The following is a 17,765-nucleotide window of genomic DNA, read 5'->3' on the forward strand; positions in this document are numbered from 1 at the left end:
CACACATGTAAGATTATAGTGAACCTTCAGCAGAGAAACTGGAATTGATAGTGATCTCTTGTTATAACTCCTGTTCTGAGATATTGAAATACTGGCCAATGTGTTTTGACACAGATCAAGCTCGTGAACATCAACTCCACAGATATTGTTGATGGACGGCCGTCGATTGTATTGGGGTTGATGTGGACCATCATCCTTTATTTCCAGGTAACATAGCCTTTTGTTAATTTGCATAAATTCCATAGGATTTCCTATCAGATTAGCAAAAGCAATGTACATAAATCAAAATATTGATTTTTGGTTTTTGTTTTTTTTTTGTAAAGATGTTTTTTGTTGGTCAAAATGCAGGCAGAATGCGGGTGTTATGTATTTCATGTTTCTAAAAACAAAGTACTCAAAGTTTGTTTTGAAAGTATGTTAAGATAAAATATAGTTAGGTCCAGATGAAAGTAAAACAGCAACTGAGTATCACCCATCGCATTTGAGTCGAGGTAAGGCATCTATGAAGGCAACACATCTTTCAGTTTAGTGTTTCAGACTGGCAGGCTTTAAATATCTTGTATCTTTTTTCTAACAAGCATAAAGCCAAGCAATTTAGTCTATACAGAAATTTAAGAAAATCAGTCTTCTCAAGCATCACTACTGAAAACAAGCAGTTGCTGCCTCAGGCACTTCAGAGATTCACAACAGGAACTTAATCACAATATTACATGCATAAGGATATCAAAGGAGATGTCCAACAGTGGGAAATTTACTCGTTCACTCGCTGACACCGTTGATGTATTTCATTTCACAGTGATGTTTATGGATTTTCTGAGTTGTGAGCAACAGACAGTAGAGAGGAGAAACTGAGTAGATTATGTGTGCCTAGCAATAAATCTTCAACAAGTTGCCAGCCTGCTAGTGTGAAGTTTAAGTTGTCAAAAGTCATTCACATAGTGGATAATGCAGTCTACTAAAATGCATTACATATGGATAACCATTTTCAATTGCACAAAAACTCAATGAAAATATAAAACATAAATGTACTTTAAGATTAAGCTAGTACATTGGAAAGTGAAAAGCAAATGTTCTCCTCTGCAACCTGTTACTGAGTTGCCTTAAAATACGACTTTCCATCCCCAAGTGCTCCAGTGTTAGTCTGCTCAATGGACCACCACTTTGATGAATAAAGGTTAATCATGATCAGCAAGAAACAGGTCTTCCATAAATTTTATTTATTACTGAAAGTCTTCAGCTGCATCAGCAAACACAAATGCATTTATACAAGTAATAACATTCACAATTATTAAACTTAATTATCTTCAGGCCGGCATTGTTACTGATAAGCAGCGGTTAGAAAAGTAATTCTTGCATGTTGGACTGATTCTTTTCAGATTGAGGAGCTGACCAGCAGCATACCAACACTTCAGGCCTTGTCCAGCAGCACCTCCTCACTGGACAGCTCCACCAGCAGCACTGAGACCACCAGCCCACCTGTCAAAAGAAAACCCCTCCCACCTGTGCAGGGCGGAGCCAGAAAGGCCCTGCTAAGATGGGTCCAGCACACAGCCACCAAGTATGTAGCCTCCCTTACTAACTGCTAACTGTTTCTTCAAAACACAGTATGTAAGACGTACCACACTATTCTCAGTGAAAAATAATGGTCTTTTTTGACTGCTTTGGCATTGCTGTCTTTCTAGACGTCTGGGAATTGAGGTGAAGGACTTTGGTCCCAGCTGGCGTACGGGGTTAGCATTTTTTGCAGTTATCCATGCCCTTCGGCCCAATATAGTTGACATGGAGCATGTATGGAGGAAGCCCAATCGAGAAAATCTGCAGGAAGCCTTCTTATTGGCTGAGAGAGAGCTGGGCATTCCACAACTTCTGGATCCAGAAGGTAAAGGACATTTTCTATGCCATTTTTTGATACTTGATGAGAACTGGACAGGTCGCAATAACAACATATCTATAGCATCAAAGGTTCAAATTAATTCTACAGTCACCTGAAATACTGAAACACAATCATGGGCATCTATCAGAGCATCAGATGTGCACTTCAGTGTCACTTCCAAACACCATCTGTGCCCCTTCACGCCTGCCCTTCACAATGAACCCTGACAAATCAAGCTTGACATCAGCATAATTAAGGTCCATTAGGCCATGAGATTCAGCATGGTGGAACCTCCAAACAAAAACTTGAACACTGATCAGAAGTGCTGAAGGTTGTTTAAGGTGCCAGTTTTTGAAGGGATGTGAGTCAAATGCATTCTTATTTATTCCATTCACTTTCCTCTGTGAGAGAAACTGTTGAAGAATTATCAGCTAGCTTCATCTTGATATAAATCCTCATTACATGCATGTGGTTCCTTCCTCAGATGTTGATGTAGATAAGCCAGATGAGAAATCCATTATGACATACGTAGCCCAGTTCCTGAAGCATCACCCCAACCGAAAGCAGAGCGACTCAGACGGCCAGCAAGAAGAAGAGGTAACCAGCTGTCAGATTTATCTCAGTCTTCATTGAGTTCTCTCTTTATGCATCCCGTGTGCTTGTTGTCTTTCACTTTCTGTCACAGTTAATGAGTCAAACGTCAGCCGTGTCATATACATTAATGGCGTTTTCTCTTTGTTTAATTAGTGTTGAAGTGAAATGTGCACAGCTGGAGCTTTGTAAATACTGTTTGTTGCTTGCTTTAACCTATGTAAGAGTGAGGTGGGAGATGCTTCTTCATGGCCACATACAGTAAAGGTCAGAGCAACCACAGGAAAATTCCCTTATTTTAAAGTGTACTTGATGTTTTCTAAAATGTTCTGATACAACCACCTGTCTGCCAGCGAAAGTAGCTTAAAACAAACAGTAATTACACTTTCTGGTGGTGTCTTGCCTATTTTGTGCCTATTTTCCTTTTTTGCACATCTCTCTACTCTCTTGTCTCTCCTTGTCTTTCTGTGGTGTTTTTGTGTGGTGACTGCTTTCCTGTGGTTGTTGTGCTGGCCTCTGTCCCACAGCATGGTGTTGCGCCTCGCGATATAGAGGAAATGTTGGAGGTAGGTTATGTAGTAACTTAAAGGTCTCAGAGGCAGGTTTTCCATCAATTTCAGCAGCTCAATGCAGTTAACACCCATGCACATTCATGGTCTCTATATAAATTTGATTAATGTTTATTTTTTTTGGCTCTTCTATTGGATTACAGTATCACTGCCTACTGTACAAAGTATGGGTGAAATTAAACATTGTTTTTCCATGTCAAAACAGTGCATGTATGCTAATATTGGCTCTTTATCTTACCTGATGTGATATTCCAGCCGCAGGGTTTCTGAGCCACAATAACCAAAGGAAGTCCAGTATAATAAGAGCTGATATTACCATTTATTAACGTTACCACCTAGTGCTATGGCTCCTGGTTCCATTAGCATGACAATGAAAGCCTCTGGCATTGGCAGTGTGCATTGATACAGTGTATTTGATGGAAAGCTTGTGAATAGAGGTTGCCTGTTTTTTAAGGTTAACGGTGTCAGGTGCTGTGATGTGCTGTAAAGCCGTGCTAGCTGCTTCGCTTTCCGCGTTGCACTTTGTTTTGTCGTCTCACAACACCGATTAGGCTTTTGATGATTGCTGTGTTTCACACCTTCTTTATTCTTTGTTGACTGTCCCTGCTAATAGGCTAATGTTTTTCCTGAATATTATCTTTTGTTGAATCAAGGTCTTGGCCCTTGTGTTTTCACATAAAAACAACATAATTTCATTTTTTTAAAAACAAATAGCTACTGACTCCCTGGTCGTAAAATGATTTCCATTTTAATGTCTTAGGCTGTTACAAAGAACAAAGTTTGATATCCCTACAGGAGCTAATGTGAAGTGATGAAACTGAATAGACTGAGAGTGAACAGCTCTCAAACTGAACAGACTATCTCTCAAGCTTTTGAGCAGTGCATTATTGTCGTCATGGTTACTTAAAAATCCAATGAAATGTTACTAGGGGGTCTTAGACAAAGTACCCTGTTTAAGCTGAATGTTTTTGGCAGCTGTGGGTTTTTGAGGTTTTGTCCTACAGGGAGACAAAAAGGATTAGAAGAACACATGTTTAACAGTACATGCCCTCTCTTTAACCCACTTCTTCCCTCCATCCTTTCATCAATCCCTCAAACATCTCTCTGGGTAATAATTTTTTGTCTCCATCTTTCTGTTTTCCCCTTTCCTTTACACCCCGGTTGTCCGCATCCCCTCTGTCATTTGTTTCTCATTTCCCCTTTGCACTTCCCAATTTCCATGTCCATCTTTCCACCCGTTGTTCACCCCTCCACCATCCGGGCCTCCTAGAGAGAGCAGCGAAAGAGCCTGAGGGAGCTCAAAATGTGGCTCGACCAGCTGGAGAGAGATGCAATACAGGCCCGAGAGACTGAGGGCAATCTCGCTCAACAGTACCAGGTTTGTGTGTGTGTGTGTGTGTGCTGTTGAAACTGGGCACACTGGGCACAGACGCTCCTATTATTAGCTTAATCAGTGGCATTACACTGTGGGGATCAGACGGCAGCCGTCATATTTTCAGTCAATCTGGCTTATTCCGCCAAGCCTCAGGATACTTTCCATATTCAGCAGCATGTGGGATATCCCCATTTTCTTTGCACATTATTCAGAAGAGTGTGAGAGTCTGAAGCCAGAAGGAGGGACAGTATTAAGAGGCAATTAGCCACAGATGTTATGAAGTTTTGATTAGGTACCAATGGGAAGAGGCTGTAACTCCTGACAGAACATTTGCTTTGATGTCTGTATACTATGATTTGAATATTTTGGGACATAGTTTCACAAGCATCAGGGAGCAGTGAATTCTGATGAGATTTCACTTGTTTCTTCTCAGTTGTTCAAGAGTCTGCGAGTCCAGTTGGAGATGAGGAGGAAGCAGGTGGAGGGAGCTTTGCAGTCCACTCAGAAGGATGGCATCCTTACTGTGGATCAGGCTCTGGTCAAACAGGCCTGGGAAAGGGTCTCTAATAGGGTGAGAGAAGCAGGAGTCGCCTCCAGTCTGACTGGAGACTTTACTGACTCCACGACGGTTGATAATTTATTGTGTTCTTCTTTTTTTTTTTCTAGCACGTTGGCATTTTGTCCCCTGCATAATTTAGCTTAAATTATTTAAGGCACAAACTCATGAAATAATTCGTATAATTTTGTTATTTTATCTGGAGTTAATATGTTCTCTCTTGTGAGCTTTAATTGGGATGGTAAGGTGATATTTTTGTGCCATGCAGTCAGCTGGACAATCACAGTCTGCTCATAGTATTTCTCTGTTTGACTCCTCAACTCCTTATTTCAGCTCTTGGAGTGGCATCTGCAGCTGGACAAGTCTCTGCCAGCTCCTCTGGATATGGTGGGAGCCTGGCTGCATGAGGCGGAAGGAGCCCTGCGACAAGAGGTCATCGTCCAGCAGACGCATGACGTGACAGCTAACACTGTCCACAGAGCTCTGGAGCAGCACAAGGTCAGCGCAGAGACACAGACAGGAGAGGCATAGTGGCGCAAAAAACAAAGGACAACTAGTGTGTGCAAATACAAATCATTTCAATGGTGCTGGATAGATCAGTGTCAGATTAGGTCAGCTTAAAACTTTGTTTAATTCACATTTTAGTCAAATGCAAATTCAGTATTGAGAGCAGCACATTGTTAGCACATATTCTGTTTCTTGTCTGTTTCTTGAAAAGTATTTGTTTGTCTTCGTGTGCTCTATGTATTTATACTATGTAGGATGTGTTAAAGAGCCTGGAAACTCACCAGCAGATCTTTCAGAGGATCCATAAAGACAGAAGTGTTGATGGAGTCCCTGTTCCTCCAGATCAGCTCCAAGACATGGCTGAGAGGTAGTAAAGACAGGATGTCTGAAAAACACAACCTAGAATACCAGAAAAAGAGAGAAGATATTTTTTGTGTTTCTTTTTTAAAAAAAAACAACAGTGCAAGTATTTTAATTATACTGACTACCACACTGGATCGCTTGATTTCTGCTTTTCAGAGGAGGAGCAGAACATCAGGGTCAAGCTGTAGATCTGATATTCTTTTGTAAACTCTGTCTTTTTTTTTTTAGGATGAATTTTGTCTCTACGTCTTCTAGCATCCACTTGGCTAGAATGGAATTCTTGGAGAGCAAACACCACATGCAGGCTTTCCTTACTTTAGTGGAATCCAAGCTCAAATCCTGGATCATAAAATATGGCCGGCAGGAGTCTGTGGAACTGATGCTCCGCAACTATGTTGTAAGCTCAGGTTTTGATGCCCTCTGTACATGATGTGCTGAAATGCCAATTGAATCTTTACGGTTTTGCTCTTGCTTTGTAGATATTATTGGATAAAAGTCATAAGGTTTTAAAATTGATTCCTGCTACATTGTACGTGACTATAGAGCCCTTATGTTAATGTCATCATTGTCACATTACATGTTGGTAACATTTTCCTGTTTGTTTGCCTACGCCAGTCATTTGTAGAGAAGCAACATTTCTTTGAAAATTATGAGGCATTGTTCCAGTCCCTGAAACAGTCTGCTGAGGCCTACGTCAGTGCTGATAGCTCAGGTAAGAAGACAGAATGTATACACTAAATTTGTAATTTGATATGTAATGTGCAGAATAAACACTTGTGAATCAGGTGCGTGCTGAATGTTTTTGTGTTCGTACTTTTTTTTTTGATTAACAACTGAATTATTCAATTCGGACCACTGATATTTGGCATTGATGAGTGGCTGATGTTGAAGGTATAAATAATTTTATATCGCTATATCATCATTTAGTTCTTTTTCTGGAAAATCAAAAAATTGTCTGTTTTTGCTATTCCAGCAAATTTAATACTTGAGAGATTAAGGTACTCAGTATTTTTAATGCTGAAAGAATTAAAAAAAAAAAAATCCAATATCAATATAAAGCAGTCCTGTTCAGTGATTTGCAAGTGTTGCCCACAATGGTGCAATATAACCGGAGATATAAAGTGGATAGTTATCATCTTATCATCATCAGCCTAATTACACTCTCGTTCGTTGGATGTTGCTTTTATGTGAATTTGGGCAGCATTAAATATCTGTCTATTGTACACCTATCTCAACTTTATTCTCCCCTGTCAACAACTCAATAACAAACGAGGCTTTCTCTTGCAGCAGCTCAGTTGCCTCTGTCTGCTTTTGCAGCTTGGTAGAAGGGGAGAGTCTGCAGGCTACAGCTAAATGAGGTTCCTCCACTCTCAGTTCTCAGTGGGGAATACGACCCCATTTGCTAGTTAGGGGCTGCTCCATTTCTGCAGGTCTCTGGGCACAAACTGAGCGAGCTTGTTGGTTTTATTAAGTTTGAGGGTTGTGCTGCTTTAGGGTATGCAGAGCAGAGAAGTGAGGTGTGGCGAGAAATCAGGACATTTGAGGCTTGATTGGTTGTCCCCACAAATGAGGTGCCCCCCTGCCACCGCCATACCCACATGAGGCATGCTGGTTGTTAGCACCCTTGGCTCTGATTGGCTGGATGAGAGATCATTTGAATGTTTTTAAAGCCCCTGTTTTAGGTTATAGCAAACTGAGGCATCAGATGAGGATAACGAGATTGATGATTATGTACTGTTTAAAGATATAAAACTATCTGATCAATGTGTATTTCAAAGTAGATATCAGGCATTTCGTGGAGTCATTTATCAGGCCCACACTGGCTGACAATAGTTTGTGGCATATGATGAGACCAGAGTGTTTTTACCAGTGAAATCGAACACAGGCAAATATACTACAGCTCCCCATAGTGAGAGTTTTTGAGGTCAGAGATTTGTCTCCAAGGGCTCTTGCCTGCAGTAGACTGTTGTGTGCTCTTTGTCTTTTGTTTCTGTGAGCAAGTGTACCGCATATCCTGTACTTTAAAGTGAGGCTACGTAACTTCTGCAGAACGACACAAACAAATGACAATTTTATGACAATATACTTGCATGCCAAGTCGATAAGTAATCAATAATAACAGTCACACAGCATTATCTATCTGAAGTTTGCTGACATTATCTGACATTAACCACCATGGGCAACTTGTCTTGTGTACACTGCTATAGTAATTGTAATAGAAGTATTACTGCTGTAATTGTTGATGTTGATAAAGTCTTGGTATCTCTCCACTAGTGGATGAAGGTGAGATGGGAGTGCGCAGGTTCATGCGGGAAGTGGTGACCCAGTGGAGGAGCTTGTTCATGGAAGTGCGCAGTGTGAGGAGCATGCTGGAGGAGGTGCTGTCCAATTGGGAGAGGTACAGCTCCACTGTGGCCTCCTTACAAGCCTGGCTGGAGGATGCAGAGGAAGCCCAAACTCAGTCTGAAAACATAAAACGGGTATGAGACTGTATCTTAATATTGTAAAAAAAAAAAAAAAACAAACTCCTCTGTATACTTAAAGTTTCTTTTTGTGTACACAGATTAAGTGTCCCTTCATTTATGCATTTATTTGATGGCCTCTGAGCAGTGGCAATCGAATGTACGTCTGCCCAATTTCAGGCATTTGGTCTTCTAAGTGGAATCCTATTAGCAGTCTCCACTCAAGTATCAAATGATCTCCTTGACTTACAACAAGCCACTAAGGATATTCCAGTTGTCGCATTGCCATGGTTACCTCAGATTCACATCCCCACCAAGGATTAGCCAGCTAATTACCCCAGTTTTTTTTATTGTCCTCCCTTTGTTTCTTTCTTTGAATACCTCTCTTTGTTTCTTTTTAGAGTAGCTGTCTGTGTTTCTGACACTCATCCTTTGTGATGCTCTTTGTTTATCTTAATTTCTTTGTGTCTCTCTTTCTTTCTGCCTTTTTCATGGGTCTGTCTCTGTTGCAGGAGTTTTTCAGGAATCTCAGCCACTGGATGGATCAGCATGCAGCCATGAACGATGCAGGCAATTTCCTCATTGAAACATGTGATGAGACTGTGTCGCTTGATCTCAAGCAGCAGCTACTCCTTTTGAATGGGCGATGGAGAGACCTCTTCCTCAAAGTAAAACAAGTAACTAACAGAAACGTCCTAAAAATAAAACAAAAAAGAACGTACATCAGAGATAAGTCTGAAATAGAGTCAGTTGTCTCCATGTTAGTTATTATTTTCAGCTGATATGATCAAGATGGTAATGATAAAATTAGTTTGAAGAATGTTTCTATTTGGATGGAACTGTATGGAACTGTTTGACCCAGGCCCAGGGACGGTACATCTGTCATCAAAATCATGCTTAAGTTTGTGTTGTCTTTCCTCTGCTGCAGTATGCCCATGCAGATGAGCTGGAGAAGTGGAGAAAAGACCATCTAAAGGCAGTGTCGGCTCTTAAAGATTTGCTGGACACAGCAGAGGCTAAACTCAATGCTCCTGTCCAGGTGTCTTTCCTCAATGTTAGAGCCTTTCTGCAGGATGTGGAGGTGAGAAAAGCTCCGTATTACAGCAGCCCTGATAGCAGCTCTGTGGGTATGTCTCAGCTGAAGAGGAAGGCAATCACAAAAGAGTTTTAAGTCATCATCAGAATCATCAGTGATTCATTGGTTGTAATGAGACAGGGGTTTGCAGCTCACATGTTGACATGTAAAATGATTTTGATGTTGGGACATTGGAAACAGCTATTTTATCATGCAATAATATAGTATAGAAAAAAAATTGTTGTATTTCCAAGTTGTTTTATTTCCTAGTGAATTTACACTTAAAAACTTTGAATGAAGTTACTTAAATCTTTATGTCCCTTAAGTATTGAAGCTGCTGACAACCATGTTACATGTGTTTTGTATTGCCAAAAGCAGTTTAAATGAAAGTATATTCAATTCAAGAAGGCCTAAGATGACCCTCCACATCTCATCTCAGATTACCAAGCAAAAGGTTGTTGCCATGGAGACGCAATACAAGTTGGCTGCACGCAGTGCTCAGCTCCTCGCCAAAGATGCACCGCAGGATGAGGCTGCCAGAGTTATGGCAACTATAGCAACAGCCAAAAATCAGCTAAGTAAAGTAGGTATCTTTTACATCTGAAACAGGAGAAATTGTTTGAAATCTATAGTGAATCCTTCATTGAGAGCAACAGACTTGAGCTTCATCTGCACCTCTGTCCATTACACTGTTAAATGGTCTGTATTATTTGTCTCCAGGTTAGAGAGCGGTGTCCCTCCCTCGTGAGGGACTGTCATGTCCTTCTGCCACTGCTGGAGGAGATGGAGAAACACGTCACTGCTTTTTACCAAGCCCTGGAGCGGGCCAGTCGCATCACCTCTGCTGTCAGAGATCCAGACACGCAGACCCAGACCCAGCAAAAACAAAAGTGGCAGGTTAGATATAATGACAATGAACAGACTTTAACAGGGTAAATCCTGACTGGTGAAAGGACCATTACTTTAAAATCTGATCACCCATATGTCTTGTGACTGAAATTGGTAAGTAATATCAAATTCAGTGACCGAAATATACAAAAATAGGACTTGGGATGTTTTTGTGTAATGTGTGTCCCTGCTGGTACATAATTAAGCATGACCATGTCTGCTTTCATGTGTGTCACTTCAGTCTTCTTCACTATATTCCCAGGTCCTTGAAATCATATTCATCTTTATTTCCTCAGGATTTGTTAAACCACCAGCAAAGCTGTAAACGCTGTTTGTCAGTGATCGAGAGGAATCACCACACTCTGCAGAGGGCGCTGTCCACCAGCAAAGTGCTTCGAAACTTTGACCTGTCCCTGTTGCAAAAGAGAGTGGTTGAAATACAAGGCGCAGCACAGGTTAGTGTTAAACATAAATGTACACATGCACATACCAGAAAACCGCACAGGCACTGCATTACCCGCCACGCTGCTAATATTAATGAGATTACAAGAACATCAAAACACCCAGGAGGCAACAGTGCAGATTAGACTTACTTGTGTGTCTCACTATTCAATTTCTTGATGTAAGACAAAAATGTAATTACACTGTATTACTGAAGCGGCTAATTACAATCACCACTGCCTGCTGTCCATTCTCTCAGGCTTTGCTGAAGGAGGTTGGGGAATGGAGGAGGCAGGAAGAGGCCAACAACTGCTTGAGGAGAAGGTTTGAGGAATCAAGACAAGAGCTGGAGAGAGTGCTGAAGAAAGCTCAGGGCTGCTTGAGAGAGACTGGAGATGCTGAGGAGTTACTGAAAAAACACAGTGTAAGATCTTTTACACAAACACATGAGGGCTACAGATAGACTATAGAGAACAATGTGGAAATTTCTATGGCTTTATACTTCATCTCTAAATTGGAAAGTTTGCAGAGGGTATACAGGAAATATTAATTTTACAATTTTTTTTCTGCTCAGCTTCCTCTTTGTATCTAAACAGTGAATGGATCTGTCTGTCCTTATCGGTGATGAGCATTTATATATATATAACGGCTGATGATTTCATCACTTGTGATTTTTTTTCTGCACAGGATTTTTTTGGGCAGTTGGACCAGCGGGTGCTGAGCGTGTTCTTGAAGGCGTGTGATGAGTTGACTGACATCCTCCCACAGGAGGAGCAACAGGGGTTGCAAGAAACTGTCCGCAGGCTGCATAAACACTGGAAGGTCAGGAGTCAACATGCTTTAACACTCTCACTAATTACTATACATCTCTGGAGGTGCATGGCTGATACTTCATTAACTTAACCAGAAAACACTTGGCTTTGATAGTTCCCTCCGGAACCTGTTTCCAATTAACCTGTACTAGTTCATTTTGACTGGAACCCTCTCAGTCTCTCAAGAGGACACTTGGTCTCTGTCAGTTAGACTTAAAGTCATGTATATTATACCTGTGCCCTCACTGTCTTTTCCATAGGACATCCAGGGCGAGGTACCATCTCACCTGCTCCGTCTGAAGGTGGAGGCGGAGCAAAGTCGAGTGGCTGTGATCGTACAAGACTGCAGAGTAGAGTTGGACAGAGAAATGCAAGCCCTGTCTGGCACCTGCACCAGTGAGCGAGTGATCAAAGAGCACAGAGTGAGCCTCAGATTTGGTAGAAACTTAAAACAGATTAAACCAAGAGTGAGTGTAAAAGAAAGGTAAAATCACTTAACGTCATCTTCATCAGTTCATTTCCTTCCCTCCTATCTCCAGACATTTTTCACAGAGCGAAAGCCTCTGGCGTTGTGTGAGAAGAGGATTAGAAACATGGAGGATCTGTGTCATAAGTTGCCTGACAACGACTTGGCTTATCGAATGCTAGACTCAACCAGAAGGGTTGTTGATGAGATTTCAGAGCAAATCAAGAGCACCTACCTGAAGCTGGAGCAGCACCCTGATAAATGGAAAGAGTGGAATGACAGGTACAGGTGGACAAAAACTCCTAACAGTATCTCCACCATTTTGAAGTTTGACTTTTTTATCACTCTAAGGGGCTTCAAAGTAGTTGCGTCCTTTTTTTAGGTTCTGTGAGCTTTCTGATTGGCTCTCATCTCAGAGGAGGCAGGTGAGGATCTTGAGAGAAACAGCAAGAAATTCCAGCCATCAGGAGCAAGTTGATGCTGCTGTTCAGGTGAGCTGTGACATTATATTTTCTGCTGTAGGTGTAGAGATTGGGTTATGATTCAGTAAACCTCACGCTCAGTAAACATTCATTCCATTTTTGTGCTTTTATCATTTTCAGGCAATGCAGGACGCAATAGATGCCCGAGAGGACAGCTTGTTGTGGCTTAAGAGTCGTCTTGCCGGGCTGTCTGAGGTCAGCTCTGAACTGGAGGTCCAGCGACAGAGAGCAGCCCTGGCCAAACTGTCAACTGACCTGCGGGCACTCTTTTCTTCACTCTGTCAGGTACCTGAAGATATTCCAAATGCTAAAAATATGTCGATCTCCAGTGTTTACTCAGCACAAGCTTTCTGTCTGATCCTTTACCTCCCTTATTCACAGTGGGGTGAGGAGGGCCCTGCCATGTTCCAGTATGAGGAGCTGGCGGAGGAGGTGCGTGGTGCACTGGAGGAGGTTCTGAGAGCGCAAAGGGAGGCTGAGGAGCAGACAAGCGGGATCCTGGATGCTGAGGGCCTGGAGGAGGCCAAACAACTTTATCTTATTCACCAGGTGTGTATAGTGCAGAGGCAGGAAAGTGTACTGATATTTGATTTACACAAGGAAACATCAGATGTCACAGAATTTAGTTGATAATTACATAGTATTGAACACAGGTTTAAGAGCATGCCCGATATTGTTAATTAAACAGCTTGTAGTCTCTGTAATTTTTGTTGTGTTTGCACTCTTTTAGTTTACGTTTTGCCTGTTGGAAAGAGATAAAGAAAAATAAAGGCGTCTCCCAAAGTGTTTATTATTCACAACTTAAAGAGTAACTTAACAGCATCTGAAAGGATTAATTTTCCTGAACTGTGCTGAACTTCGTGGTTTACCTTCTAACTTCGACAGCGATGAGAAGGTGTATTCCTGGACGCTGTGATGTCACTGGCTGTGAGTCTAGATCAGAGGTGGAATATGCTTAAGACTTTCGATCAGAGAGGACAGAAAAACATTGCTTTTCAGCACAAGGTTTGATTTTGATGTCATTTGATTGCAAACTTGTTGTCATCTGACATGTTGTTTTCTTGTGTATGTGTTTGTTATAGCAGCACCTAAAGCGCCACCTTGCTAAGAGGAGAGAGGCAGAGCTTCTGGTGTCTCACTGCCACCAGCTGCAGAAGGGGGAGGAGCTCAGTCAGTCTTTACGGGAGCTGGAGGGAGCTTTCAGAGAGGTTGACCGTAAATCAGGGGCGAAGGAACACAACCTGCAGGTAGACAGAGACTGGGCTTTTCTCACGTCAGTGTGCTAATGTGTCTACACACGCCCCTGTGGTGATTATTGATTGGCCCATGTTGAACCTTAACCAGATATTGATTGTTCTGTTGAATGTTAATTTTGTTGCTGTCTGTTGTCTTGAGATTTGTTTCTACACTTCTGTCACTGTCCCCGAGTGGATCAGAAAGCATTGAGTTAAGGTGTTTTTGAAAGAAAATTCACATTAAATCAGTGCTCCAAAACATCAGGGATAGATATCTAAAGTTACTTTATATAAGCTTATATGGAGAGATTCTGGTAGTGGAAGATTCAGACATAAAAGATGCATTTTGTTGTTCCATGTTCAATTACTTATTTTTTTTCTCAGCTAGTTAAACTAAAGCTTCCAGAGGCTTTTTTCACTCCTTAAATTAACATTTAAATTTAAATATAACCTCAGTCAGAGTTAATGAAACTCTCCTGAAGAATTGAGAGTTTGGTACATTGAATTACACTAAACAGTACAGCATCTGTGTATACATGCAGCATTTTATGTATGAAACTTCCTGAATTTCTAACATTATTCTGCTGGGGTTTTTTTTTCTTTTCTTCTGAAGGCGACTCTGAGCTCCTGGCAGAATTTTGAAGCAGAAAGAGAAACACTTTGGAGGTTTATCAGTAACACCAGCAATGAACTGCACAAAGAGCTTATTTTCAACAGCCTGGGCAGCCTGAAAACTGAACTGGAGCATAACAAGGTGTGTATGTGTGGGTGTGCGTGTGCATAGATATGTGTGTATGCTCATACAATAAATTGGTTTCTTTCTTGTCTGTAGGACCTCTTCATGAAAGTTGAGGAGTGTTCTGTGCGAGCAGATCTCCTCCTGGAGAAAGCAGCAGATATTCAGCTCGGTCCAAAGAATCGGACTCTTCTTCTTCAGCAGGCCCAGTCCACCAGAGAAACAGTCACACAACTTCAAGACCACCTCAACAGGAAGTGTGTCCCACCCCTTAAATTAAGATTGAGTAAACTGTAAATTCTTCAAAAATAAGCCATGATAACAGATCTGTCATAATAATTTAATACCATAAATTAATTTTACAAAATGGGTCTTGCCCAATCCTTTGTCTTCCAGTGTTGTCCAGCTGGAGTTGATGTGTATGTGGTGGGAACGTTTCAGCAGTGAATCAGCAGCCTTCTCTCTTTGGATCAATGACAAAGAGAAGGAGCTGGAGGCTGTCGGCTCCACCTCCTCCTTAGATCCTCTGGATAAACACATCAGCACAGTAGAGGTATGTTTTACTCAGTCTTTGTCAAAATTTCATTCTTTTGTTGGTTTTTAGTCATTCAGTGTACACAGCTCCTTCAGCGATATGCTGATATTCCAAAAGTAATATGCGTCGTTCACACATTTTCAGTAGCTCCAAGTAAAGTGTGTCAGAATTGCTGTCTAGCCTTGTCTGTAATGTACAGTGTCAGTGGGGCCTGAGGGTCATTAAGATTAAGATGAAACAAGATGACATTTTAATCTAACCTCTAGGGGAAATTGGGTCAGTGCTTCAGCAAAGACTGAGATCCAGAAAATAAATTGATCATACTGAACAAAATATAATCTGGGCTTGCCAGACATCAGCCTTGTCAATCTCATGGAGGTCTGGGGAAAATAAAGTCAAGAAACTTTGAGATAACAGGACTTTGGTAATCCTATGGCAGCATTTTGATGAGTTTGAATACATTTGCTTCCAGAAATATCACAATCTTTTTTTATGTTCCAGCTTTTTTTACCATGAATTTGATGTAGCAGATCAAGGAATTTGTCAGATAAAGATAAAACATTTCTTTGTATCGGGCCAATGAAGAGTCTTGAGAGAATTAGCATCGTGTGATCAATTCCGCTACTTGCTCTGTCTTACCTTGTCTGCCATTTTAATTTCCTGACTTCATTCATCTGCCATTGCATCCCTACAGGCTGTGGAGGAAGGTTTAGAGAAGAGAAAGGCAGCCCTCGCCCACATGGAGGCGGACTGTGAGGCTCTGTCGAGGTTTGTGACCCCTGGAGAGGCTGGACATATGCGGGCAAGGCTTACACAGATGAGGTGCTGCTGGGAAGAGTTGAAGGGGAGAGTGGAGCAGCTGGGAGGACAGCTCAACCAGAGCATGTCATACAGGCAGAGATACAACGATAACCTTGAACAGGTAAACAGCAATGCATAGTAGAGTAGTTTGGTGCAAAGTTGTAGTGTGGATATTGCAGTTCCAGTGTGTGTTTGTTTTTGTTGTCATTATCAGGTCAAGAAAACAATGACTGACCTCAAAGAGAAGCTGGACTGTCCCATCATGTACTGTACATCAACATCTGAGACCTACAAAAGCCTCCAGAATCATATAGTAAGAAAAACATACAAAAATGCATTTATATTAGTAATGTAATATTATAATATAATAACAGTGATATTAGATATATTAATAGAGATGGTATGGTACATGGTATTATTTGTTTGAACTCTTGAGGTTGGCTGTACTAAAGCCTCAGGAATATGAAGGGTGTGTTCTATTCTTTATATAGTAGCTTTTCTTTTTTGAGAACTACGTCTTAAAACTAATCTTTAGTATGATACTGTGTTTCTTTGTTACTCACTACTTCTGTGTAACATCCACAACAAGTATATTTTCTTCCATCCAGGAGGTCTGCCAGGCTGTTGAGCAGCTGAACCCGAGGCTGATTGCTCTGTCTTCAGCCATGAAGAGGCTCGGAGAGGGCAGCCAGCTGGAGGAAGAGGTCGCTAACCTCAAGAAACAGCAGGAAGAGTTTATGGGAAAAGCTACAGAAAAACAGTCCACGTTAGAGAGCCTTCTAGCACTATGGCAAAGGTGAACAGTAAAAAGTGTCTACATCTGTTCGTTTTTTTAGGAAATCGGAGCATCTGCAAGAGAAAACTATGGCACTACGGTGAAAAATACTAAATCTGTATACTTGTCTGAACAAATCTGTGTCAACTTATGCATCTTTCCAGCTTTTAACACAATAACAAAATGATGAAGACACAAAGAAACTCCCAGAAGTGTTTTTGTCTCTGTTATATTGTGAAAGTTCCTCTGTGAAGTCATCAGGGTGGTTTTATCCAGGAAGTATTGCCAGCTGATGTGATGCCTTGCAGGGCTGACCATATTGCTCTGTACCGCATGCAAGCACAGTTTGAGCAGAAACTGAAGGAGTTCATTTATTGTACTGCACTCTTTTTCTTTTATTTTCCCCCATCTGTTTTTCTTGTCAGTTTTGGTCTCTGCTTACATACCTATCTTGTTCTTATTGTCTGAACTTTGCTATTTCCTCATTTATTTTGTCTTCTCTGCACCAATTTGCACGTTTATTCCCTGAATCATTCCCTCATCTTAGTGTGATGTAGAGGGGCACAATCTCGTCTTCGACTCAATTTGTCTGCCCCCCATTCAGACATCGCCTTTCTATTCTAATGACATGCTTTTGTTTTCACTTGCTGTGATCACACAATAGACTTTCACTGGAGCAATTATTTCTTATTCTTTGTATTTAGGAGAAAAAAAAATAGTAGCTGCTTAAATTGCTAAAGCTTCAGTGCTTGGTTTTTTTTTTTGTTTTAATATTTACTCAACCAGTAACGTTATGTTTCCTCGACTGGACTTCAGCTTGGTTTATGTGAGTCTGTGTGGTTGTGTGTTCCCCTGTCGTCAGCCTCATTTCCTCCCCTGCAGGTGTATGTATGAGGGATTACTCATGGGACTGGGTGCTCTGCTGAGATATGATTGCTCCATTATGACTCTGTCACTGATACTGAGGCTTGGTCAGATAAAAAAAAATAGCACACAGACATCTTTGTGTGTGCGTGTTTTTGTATCGTTGTATGTGCATACTTGAAGACCACAGGCTGCTACTGTCAGTCTGTTGCTAGATCAACATTTATTCATCTGTTCGTTTTCAAAATTGTAAATCAGATTGTACAGACTGTAAAGCCCACTGAGGCATGTGATTTGTGACTGTGGGCCATAAAAATAAAACTGACTTGACTTCAATTGCATTTCATTTGAGCACATTT

The 17,765-nt window shown here is 41.2% G+C and overlaps 1 protein-coding gene across 1 annotated transcript in view; it reads left to right on the forward strand.

Moving 5' to 3' along the window:
- syne1a (spectrin repeat containing, nuclear envelope 1a) overlaps positions 1-17,765 on the forward strand; it is a 130,786-nt gene that overhangs the window by 30,046 nt on the left and 82,975 nt on the right. Inside the window, exons 7-36 of the mRNA XM_046374139.1 lie at positions 115-207; positions 1,377-1,558; positions 1,683-1,879; positions 2,358-2,470; positions 4,304-4,411; positions 4,842-4,979; positions 5,298-5,462; positions 5,726-5,838; positions 6,063-6,231; positions 6,450-6,546; positions 8,109-8,314; positions 8,809-8,973; positions 9,225-9,377; positions 9,811-9,954; positions 10,092-10,268; positions 10,556-10,714; positions 10,960-11,124; positions 11,388-11,522; positions 11,773-11,934; positions 12,052-12,260; positions 12,361-12,469; positions 12,581-12,745; positions 12,842-13,009; positions 13,543-13,707; positions 14,309-14,449; positions 14,528-14,688; positions 14,828-14,984; positions 15,661-15,888; positions 15,982-16,080; positions 16,376-16,563. Coding sequence (XP_046230095.1) covers positions 115-207; positions 1,377-1,558; positions 1,683-1,879; positions 2,358-2,470; positions 4,304-4,411; positions 4,842-4,979; positions 5,298-5,462; positions 5,726-5,838; positions 6,063-6,231; positions 6,450-6,546; positions 8,109-8,314; positions 8,809-8,973; positions 9,225-9,377; positions 9,811-9,954; positions 10,092-10,268; positions 10,556-10,714; positions 10,960-11,124; positions 11,388-11,522; positions 11,773-11,934; positions 12,052-12,260; positions 12,361-12,469; positions 12,581-12,745; positions 12,842-13,009; positions 13,543-13,707; positions 14,309-14,449; positions 14,528-14,688; positions 14,828-14,984; positions 15,661-15,888; positions 15,982-16,080; positions 16,376-16,563 — 4,631 coding nt within the window. The remainder of the gene's footprint in view (positions 1-114; positions 208-1,376; positions 1,559-1,682; positions 1,880-2,357; positions 2,471-4,303; positions 4,412-4,841; positions 4,980-5,297; positions 5,463-5,725; positions 5,839-6,062; positions 6,232-6,449; positions 6,547-8,108; positions 8,315-8,808; positions 8,974-9,224; positions 9,378-9,810; positions 9,955-10,091; positions 10,269-10,555; positions 10,715-10,959; positions 11,125-11,387; positions 11,523-11,772; positions 11,935-12,051; positions 12,261-12,360; positions 12,470-12,580; positions 12,746-12,841; positions 13,010-13,542; positions 13,708-14,308; positions 14,450-14,527; positions 14,689-14,827; positions 14,985-15,660; positions 15,889-15,981; positions 16,081-16,375; positions 16,564-17,765) is intronic.

Source organism: Scatophagus argus, chromosome 19 (genome assembly GCF_020382885.2).
Source record: "Scatophagus argus isolate fScaArg1 chromosome 19, fScaArg1.pri, whole genome shotgun sequence".
Lineage (NCBI taxonomy): Eukaryota > Metazoa > Chordata > Actinopteri > Scatophagidae > Scatophagus > Scatophagus argus.